Source organism: Egretta garzetta, unplaced genomic scaffold, assembly GCF_000687185.1.
Source record: "Egretta garzetta isolate BGI_Z169 unplaced genomic scaffold, ASM68718v1 scaffold13, whole genome shotgun sequence".
NCBI lineage: Eukaryota > Metazoa > Chordata > Aves > Pelecaniformes > Ardeidae > Egretta > Egretta garzetta.
In genome coordinates this window covers 2076539-2086615 of record NW_009259239.1, presented here as the reverse complement: position 1 = coordinate 2086615, position 10077 = coordinate 2076539, and the positions used below count along the sequence as shown (strand labels likewise).

Here is a 10077-nt window from a genome sequence, read left to right as displayed (position 1 = left end):
CGGGGCGCTTCCTCCCGGGCCCCGGCCGGGCGGCACCGGGAGGCCCGTGGAGGTAGGAAGGGCCACGCAGAGTCCCAGGCCCAAAAATCCACCATGGAGAGTTACACGGGGGTTTGCCTGTGTGCGTGTGTTACGGGTCCTGTGCAAACTCTTACAGGTGTGTTCAATTTCATGTGCGTGCAAGACCTTACTGGTGTACACCGGGCTGAGGACCTTTGAGCTAAGGCTGAGAATAAGGCTCTGCAGAGCTGTGGTGCTAACTAGTACAAGAAAAAAAAAACAAAACAAAACCAAAAACCCCTTGGCAGAACTCATCTGATTTTTATTTTTTTTTTTTTTTCCTTGGGGTCAGAGCTGAATACTGCTTGGGTCCCAGTCTGTGAGATGCATCCCACCCTGCAAGCTGTGAAACTGCACCCAAGCAAAGAGCTCAGAGCACCAGTCCAGGCGCTAAATCAGGCCCTGAGTCAGCAGGGACAAGAGGTTAATTAGGTTGGCCAACCTATTATACATCTGACAGCCGAGCTGAAGTGGACAGGTGTAGTATGAGGGAAATGGCATGGCAGTGGGCACTGAGATCTGCAGTCTCTACAATAGATTTCTGAATGTATTTTTAAAGAAGCCTACAAGGTTGCACATTCAAAATACTGAAAACATTTAACGTGTGTGCTTTTTAACAGATGCTTTCTGCTATTCCTTCTGCTTCCTCACTGCCCATCACTATCTGGTCTCTGAGTTACAAACTTGCACCTGCAGTCTTGTGAAACTAGAGAAAGTTTGGTTCTTCGCAGGAGCTAAAAAAGGAACCCTAGAGAACAACTTGAAGGCTAATACATAAACCCTTGGGAGTTTCAAACTGAGCTAGCAATGCAACTTTACATATGTGCTGCTGCAGTGTAACATGAGGGAGGAACCAACAAATTTTATACCGGGCATCTTTTGAAAGGTATCTCTCATCCAACCTCGATTCAAAAGAAAGTTCTCCAAATCTGTAAATGTAGCTTCTGACTTTGTAGTTGTAAATCTGTAGGATTTAAACAGGAAAGTAGTAACTTGCTTGGAAATTTATTGTAGCTGGCACTATACAGCAGGTTGGATTATGAAGTTAAATCTTTCCATAATAAATGAACATGCTTCAGATGTCAATTATGCTTTCTCCCGTTTTCCTTTTTTATAAAGAGGCAGGATTTTCAGGGAGAGACAGTACCCTTCATTAGGCCAAGAGCTGATTAAACCAGGCAGGCCTTAGAGTGCATAAATTCTCCATCAGCCCATCATAGGACAGCATCCCCACCAGAAAATTGGCGGTGCTAAATTCTTCCCTTGGTTATGATAATTCTGGAAAGCTGTATATTTTTCTTGTCATTACAACATAATTTACAACTCACCTTATTCTGTATTCTAGTTTTCTCTTTCACTTTATTGCTTAATGTGTTCTCTTTCAGCATTTTATTACAAATGCATTAAAAAAGAGGATGCAGTTTCATCTCTTTTCTGTATCCCATCTGATTAGGACTACAAAACTAATTACTATGATTCTAAACACTATGAGATTGAATCCAAATGTGATGTACATCCTTGTCATGCTAACTTTAGCACATACAGAGGGAGATTTGTATATGTGCGAGCCATGTTTTCACATTTCTTTTATTTTCCTGAAAATGAGAGTAAGGGTAAAATTTTCAGTAGCAGCACGCATATCACTGGGGTTTGTAAATTCCATTTTCAAGACTAAGAGCTTTTAAGAATTTCAGAGTGGCTTCATCTTACTGCCACTTAGTGCCTATCATTTCTGAGAAAGGCACTTGGGCTTTCTGAGTACTTTTGAAGTGTTTCCTCTTGGTTCTTAAAAGTAATCTGAGGACGTGCTGATGTGTGATACTAGTTCTTAGGCAGAAAGGACTGAATAAAAGTTATCTCTGAGCTAATTGTCTGTATTCCATTCCTTGCAGCTGTTTGGAACAATAGTCTGGATTTTGGTAGCTTCTACCCGAGTTCCACTGGCGTTGCTGCAGGGATGGGTAATGTTTGTAGCAGTGACTGCATGGTTCCTGTCCATTGTGTTCCTCTGTGTGTTCCTCTTCGGTTATGCAAATAGAATAGCTGTCAACTGGAACCAGATGGTAAGATTTTTTTCTTTATTTAAGGATTCCCCTTGTTTTATAAACTGAAAACTCATTTCTTGAGAAGTACTGATCGTAAGTCTTAATGCCCGGCCTTCTGTTTTAGCGGAAAGTTTTTCAAAACAGAGGAATTCAGAACTGGAAGAAGAAGGAGTAGGGCTATAAGGATGACAGAGGAAATACAGGACCTGTTTTATGATGGAGGCTGAAAGAGCCCAGCTTTTGAAACTGATTGAAGGAGTATACTTGTCCTCTATAAGCACATAAAATGCATGAGCAGCAGGAAGAGGACTAGTTTAACAAGGCATGACAACAAATTGATTTACATGGCCAGAAGTAATTGTGGACTGGAAATCGGACTATTCTGACTATTAGAGAAGTGGTAGTAACACCCTGTGAATGATGGGGGGTAGAGAGATACATCTAACATTGTAAAGGAAGTGACACATGTGTGAACACGTTGTGTGATGTGGTTGCCTGAGATAGCACGGACTGGACTAGAGCATCCAGGAAGTCTCCTCCAGCTCCTAAGAAAGTCTTCTGCTGGCTTTTGGGTCAATTTCTTAAAGCCAGGGCAGCATCAGTGAGTGGCTGTTAGACCTTTAGGTGGTCAAAGGCAGCATAGCCTGCATTATGGTAAAGCTTAACATCTTTTTAGGAGACTTAATGTTTACCTTTCTTAGAGGAAGCCTGGTGAGACTACAGATAATCATTACACTCTGCTCAGCTTTTCTTCATTGTGAAGATAAGACTTGATTCTTGCTGCAATGGATTGTTATGGCTTGTGCCAGTAGTTCTCACAGACTGTACCTTCCTATTAAAAAAGGGAACCTGTTGGCTCCAGTTTTTACCAACCACGTGGATACCTCGGGTTATTGACTGCTAATTTATGTACTCATTAACTGTTTTTTACTTTGAGTTTTTAGTGCTTAAGTAGTTGAGCATGAGATGGTATCACACTCTCTTATATTACTAGAAGTGAATAGTAAGAGGTGGCAAAACTGTCATCAGAATGGGAATTTCCAAAAAATCTTCCAAAATGGCCAGAACTTCTAAAATATTAAAGTATGGCTGTTTGTAACTGCTGATCACCTTCACCTTCCTCCTTCATGGCTTAGTTTTCCTATTGGTACTTTTCTTGATCATAGCTGGAATTGCATGCTTCAGTATCAACATCTGTGGTTATTTATCTGTTCAAGGTATTCACGGACAGTCCCTTAAAAGAAGAGGTCTTTAAAGCAAATCATAGAGCTTCATGAGTTTGGGGCTCTGACTGGTAACTTCAAAGCCCATCGGTGATAACAGACTGGATTCTATTAAAGCAAATTTTAGCACTCTGATAGTGAATACATGTACAGTGTCAGCTTTCCAGCGCAATACAGGCAGTAATTAGGCTAATAATGAGTTACAAGTACAGAGACCTTTACAGGGATTTATGATGCGACATCCTCACAAGCTATGACGCAACAAAGCCCTTGAGCATGTGCATAACTTAAGTAAATTAATAGTGTCCTGGGTTTCATTGAAACTGTTTGCCAATTTACAATCATGCATGTATTTAAGAGTTGCTGGGTGAGGGCACAGCCTTTTATAGATTGAAAATCCTATACAGATGTTCTTACAACAGTTGTCTAAGTATGTCTCACACATTGGCTACTTGCTGCTGGCAGTGATTTATTGCACTGTTAATTTTGTCCCCTTGTATATGATAAATTACTGAAAAGCTTTCTGTGTCAGGAAATTGCGACATGACATATAAAAGCTGCAGCTGTGGGACTCTGTAACTTAATCTAAAAAGCTGTCATAACTAAGTCAACATCTTAAATAAATGCAGTGAATTGTTTTTTTCTCTAACATAGTAGCTGAAATCCAGGCCCTTCCAGCTGTCAATAAAAATAACACTAGGTAGCTCATTTGACCACTATTTGGTACCCAAATGTTCTGTAACTTGTTGGCACTAAACTCTTTAGCAGAACTTCACAAGGATTTTTTACCTTCCTTTACAAATAAGTAATTACTAGAAACACTAAAACTATATTGCTATAAAATAAAAAGGTGTACCTGTTTGTTGTAGGTTGGCATGTATTTAAATAAGTACATGGGGTTTGCTATTTCATAAATGAAATTTACAGTTGAACTCAGAAGCTACAGGTCATTAGGTTAGGTCAAAAATGGGAAGAGTCATGGCTTAGTTATGTTGGAGTACTATAGCTTCATGTAGAGATTCGTGAACAAATGTGGTTTAAGACTCCAGGAGTTTAAATGTAAATTTGAAAAATAGTGTGGGTTTCTGACAGCCCTGCATTTAGTAATACCTTACATCATAATTAGCTCCATTGATACTAATACAGATACTTAAAAAATAAGATGCTACACAGTGAAAAGATGGGGGAAGATATGGACATTATGGAGGTACATCATGCTGTACATCACTGTATTAAACCAGATGGTATGACAAATACTATCCTTCACAACCTGACTCACAACACTCTCATTTACAAAATTAGATGTGAACTAACACATCATGCAGATCTGGTAGTGTTTTACATACACTTTGTATGAGGTTTCAATGATTATACAAGCATGGAGGCAAGGGAGAGTTAGGCACCATGCTAACAATTACTAAAAATCAAAAAACCCTCTCTCGTAAGATCTTGGATTGTTTGGTCACAGAAACCGTAACCATACAAACGTGAAACCTTACTGATGCTACAGAGCTTCACTGTAATTGCTGCCAGGAGAAGGAAATTAGAGGGTTTGGCAGGAGAATGAAGGAAATGAAAGAGTTTGTCTTCTGAAAATACCGCTCCTGTATGCAGTCAGCACTGTCTTCCTCATGGAGCTATTTCTGCTCCTTCATGAGCAGTGGTGCCAAAAGTGTACAGCTGGTAACACTGACATAGTTGCACAGTAGGTATTTAGCAGCCCAGGAATAATGGATGTCCTTGATTACCCAGGGGTTTATGCAGACCTTTCAAGTTGCTGGAATCCTGCACTATGAAGTGGGTATGTCAGGCCATGATACGGGGTCCAGTATTTGTCACCCAGCGAACACACACCTGCGTGCAGTCTGATGCGGTGCACGTGGGCGGTAGCATGAAAGATGCGTATGTCTGTCTGCCAGCTCGAGTGACCAGGGGGAAGCCACAACAGTAAGTGTCTGGTGGCGAGAAGTGCCTCCCCCAGCTGCAGTGGAGCGCTGTGGCTTCAGCACTGTCATGCTGGAGTAGGTCCCTACTGTTTTTTTCTGTGAGGTGCAGGTGTTACAGCAGAGCTGGAGACTGAGGGAATGTGTCTTAGCTTGAGATCTGGCAAGCCTAGCACATGGAGACTATTCAGGTAGGTCAGGAAGCCACACTCTGCCCCCTTATCTTCTCAGTTCTGTTGATGTCAGTGGGGCCTCCTGGTGATACTCCAAGATGAAGTAATTGTTTTTTAAAAATGGAAAAAAAACCCCTGACAATCCAGACAGGGTGGAAAACCAGAAGCTGGGAATTACTGCAGCTATTTTGCCAAAACTTGGGTTCCCAGTAATTAGCAGTCATTAAGAAAAGCAGTACACTTTTATGACCTAACCTCAAATGATCAAGTGATTCTTAATTAAGAGAAAATTATTTCCTGATCTAAGTGGAATGGGAAACTGCAGTAGAAGCTTATATCGTAACTTATGAAAACTGACTAGAGTGTGATTTAAGTAGCTTTAGCTGCTGTCAAATAGGGAACAACTGATGAGTTTGAAATGAAAATCCTCTCAATAAAAGAAAAACTCACATCTATGAAGAAACAATTCTCTAAACAGGGAAAGGCAGCACGTTCTCACTTTGATGTCAGACAGTAGGTAAGGATGTTGCACAGTCATTTCTAGTGCATATGAGTGCTGACTGCTGTTGTGTTGGACTCGCACATGGTGTGCCCTGGATTCTCACTCTTGGCGTACTGGTGGTCCATTGCACTCAAGTGAATTAAAAGTGTATAAAGAACTCATTAGTGCTGGAGATAGACTATGTAACGCAGGTATCATCAAAAAGCATACATGTGCTTGTGTCTAATTTTAAAAATTGTGCCTATGGCTTTTGCAGAGCTGTATAGGTATAGGCACAAAGTATATGTTGTATGGACGCAGGAACTGAGTGCAGTGCAAATGTCAGCTTTGCAGACTCAACAACAGAAGGAGATGTTGGGAGAATATTTTAGACATTTTAAAACTGTACTGGAACACATCTTGGATCTTGCTGTGTGGAACGCTGGACTCTGAAATACAACCCACAAAGAGATTTAGGCACCAGAGCTGCTTTTTCATGTGCTCCAGTAATCAAATCCAGAAAGGAGAGTTAGATGTTTAAACCTTATGTTCAGCTAGCCTTCACCACAGAGGAGGGAATCGCCTAGAGAAGGCCAGGAGAGAAGCATATTTAAAGTAAATCCTAGTGCCTTTCCTCTCAGGTCTCAGGCATTCTATTCCACAGCATCATGAAGTACTTCCAAAGTGCTCTATTTTGTGTAGAGCCAAGTCAGAGGGAGTTGAGGAAATGCCCCAGTTCTTGGATTCTGATTCTATTGGGAAGTAAACTTCAGCTGTGTCAAGGCTGAGGTGTTTCTGGGCATTTACAGAAGCCAAATTCAAGCATGGAGGGGGGTACTTCTGGAGCCTAGATTATAGCCAAGAAGGGATTTGAGGGACCTTAAGCTTGTATTGTACTGCTTAAATTGTGATAAAGTTGGACTGTATGTCCCTTCGTTTTTACATAAGCCATATGCAGGGAGAGTTCTCTAAGCCCTAATAGCTTTAAAGTGATCTAAAAGGTCAGCATATGTACATATAGATGAGCACGTGCCTCTTCATTTGAAAGAATATGGGGTTTGGGGAGAGTGAGAGTTGCCCTTTATCACTAATTATGTTAGTGAGTTGCTTATAATTGCAAGCAGCTGTGAAAACATGTCCTGGTTAAGCGCTGGGATGGATTTAGCACTGCTTATCTAAAGTTACTGTTATCAGTGCTCGTTTCATGTTTCAGTGCTGGGTTTCATTTGTACTGAGACTAGAAGAATTAGATACGTATTGTAGCCCAGACTGATTTGTTATTTGCTTTTCAGGATTTTCTTTTCCATGGGTCTACTTTTGTCTTTTATTTTGGAGCTTTTCTACTGCAAGCAGCAACTACATCTCTGCATCACTTTCCCTGCATATTCAATTCCACCACACAAGAGAAGATTGTAACTGATCATGAATATAACATAAGCATAGCAGCCTCGGTATGTATTTCATGTATTTGAATCTGGGAAACAGAAGTCTGTTGTAAGCCCTTGCAGCCAAAGGTTCAACTTGGGGACTTAACAGCAAGCTGGAATAGAAAGAGGAGCTGTGAGAGAAAGGATTGTCTTTGAGAGCAGCAAATAGTGTCTAACAGTGACATGCAAAAAATATTGGAATAAGCTGATGCTAATGTGGTAGGTGCTCAGTTCCTACTCTTAACTAGAGTGTTTTAAATATATGATCACTACAGCTTATAGTTTTTAGATGAGGTATTTTGGAAAAGCAATGTTGGTTATCAGAATAGAGGAAAAAGATTACAACTGAGCCTTCATTGAAGCATCAAGCATGAATTTCATGCCTGTGCTCAAACTTCAGTTGCTTTTTTTTATGCCAGTTGGATTGTCCTGAATGTGCCATGGGGTAAAAAAACCTTGGACTAGCTCCTTGTGAAGCTCCAGATATGTACTTGCTACGTAAGGCATAAAAGTTATCTGTAAGGGCCCTGCTCTCTCTTATGGCAAGGACTAGAGTGCTTTTATTGATAGCCTAAGCTCAGACTGCATTTTTCTCACTATAGTTGCATCATCACCAAATCACTGTATCTGGTGATGTGGGTGTGCATAGCTGAGTCAGAAGGTATACCAGGCTCTAGCTTTCTTCCCGGCTGGACTCCTGAAGGGCAAGTAGAGGTGTGTCAGTAGGCTTAACTTCAAGAACTGAAACTACTGCTCTTATTTTTTTTTTGTACCATCAAGGGGGGCTTGCATACCTCAGGGAACCGTATGCATTTATTAAGCTTCTAAAACCCTCTGTGGCTATCTGTTGTCCTTAAAACTAAATCCACCAATTACCATTGCACCTTCAGCTCACCTTAGGATAAAACCAGATGAACGTAAGGTGTAAGGTTCACGTTCCCCCTGAAAGAGAAGAAGAAAGAGGAAAGGCCTTTTGCTTTGGCAAGCCAGTCTCTGAAGGGGTGAGGTGGGCACATCGGTCTCCGAGTCCAGAATGCCTCACCATTACCTGCTTGCCAGCAACACACTCGAGCGCATCTGATTCCTGTATGGCCGTATGGCACAAGGGCAGAGGCTCTGTCTCGTACTAAGCAAGTATCTTAAATTCTACCCTTAAGTGTAGCTCTTCAATCCTCGATCAGTGTGCTCAGATCCCACTGAATACACAGTCACTTCAGTCATTTGTTATGACAATAGGGTACTGGGGACTCTAAGTGACCATTTCCCAATTCCATAGTACTTTTCCAAGGGAGAATTCAGTTCTTGAAGCCCCTCAAAATCCCTGTCAAGATAGGGGAGGAGGAGAAGACTCTTTTGTAACTTGCCTCAGTACTTTTAATTAAGAAATGCTGGGAAATGGTGAATCAGATAACTGTAGTCTTTAGTGTCTTTGCTTTTTTTCCCAAAAGTATATAATTAGGAAGTCAGGACATGCAGAAAAGTATTTTAATCCTTTGAAACACTTCATTAAAACAGCCCTGTGATCTACGTGGAAAAAAATAAAAGGATGCTAACATTTTCTCTTTTTAAATTACTTTTGTATACTGTGATTAAAAATATGAATGTTCATTTTATATGGGTGAATTCATACGTTCTAAGAGACACGTTCCATTGTTAGCACTGGACAAGATGAGAAACTATTTTTTTCAGCAATTCAGTTTCTCATTTCTTCCTTCTGGTTTACTTCATATATTCAAATTTGTTGTGGCATGACCTTCAGTTCAAATCTATCAAATTCAGTTCTTGAGCAGTAGCAACTCCTGGCGTTTCTCAGGAAGTTGTTCTAATGGCTGGTTAGCTGATCAAGGAGGCCAGATTTGAAGCTGTTCCTGTATTTCTGCAAGTAAGAGAGTTCTGCTGTTGAGAGGGATGTTGTCTTAGTTGTTTGCTTGTAAAGGCATTCGCTTGGAAACAAATCTGAGATTAATGTTTGATCAGTGTAGCTAAGAGAAAATTTAAATACCCGGTGTACATACGCACATGATTACTTTGTACCATAACTTATGCAGGCATTCTGTTGCATATTCTGTTTCAAAATGTCATCTGAAGCAGGAAAGTAAGGTAAAAGCAATAATATGGGCTTATAACAGAGAGGTTCATGAGAAAACTTCAGAGGATCCCAAACCTATCTTTACCTTAAGTATTTTGGCCGGGGGAGGTAACTTTTGAATCATTTGTGTACATTCCTGTATTCATTTAGAATGGGAAAAAAAATGTAGACCAATATAATGTGTGATTCACTTTTTTCTTTTTTTCTTCCTTTTCTCCCTGCTCCTCTAGATTTTTGCCTTTGCAACAGCCGTTTGTTATGGTTGCAGCACAGCCCTGGCATTAAGGAGATGGAGGCTATAGCAGTTGAAGAGAGATTAATGCCTGAGTGTTCCACTTCAGATCAAATTAAGTGCTACTTGTCTGTTTTACTGTAATCTAATTCCAAAAGGACTTTTTTCTTGCTTAAAATCTGTTTTAAAGTGCTGAAATGCAAATAACTCCCTAATCAGGATTTCCTTAACAGAAAACAAGTTTCCATCTCTTCCCTTTCTAATTTTTACTTTTATTGTGTACTCCTTAGAAGCATACTCATTGTATGGTATTACAGCGTTCAGGGATAAACAGATGTGTCACTAGCAGATTACAGAATTCTTGTGCTAAATCAGAAAAGGAAGAAAATGGAAACTAAACCAAC

General features: G+C 40.4%; 1 protein-coding gene across 1 annotated transcript in view; it reads left to right on the top strand.

Moving 5' to 3' along the window:
• The window catches only part of MAL2 (mal, T cell differentiation protein 2), a 14408-nt gene extending 4665 nt beyond the window's left edge, over positions 1-9743 (top strand). Inside the window, exons 2-4 of the mRNA XM_009635968.1 lie at positions 1953-2123; positions 7218-7376; positions 9672-9743. Of these exons, the coding sequence (XP_009634263.1) occupies positions 1953-2123; positions 7218-7376; positions 9672-9743 (402 nt within the window). The remainder of the gene's footprint in view (positions 1-1952; positions 2124-7217; positions 7377-9671) is intronic.
• Positions 9744-10077: the final 334 nt, after the last annotated feature.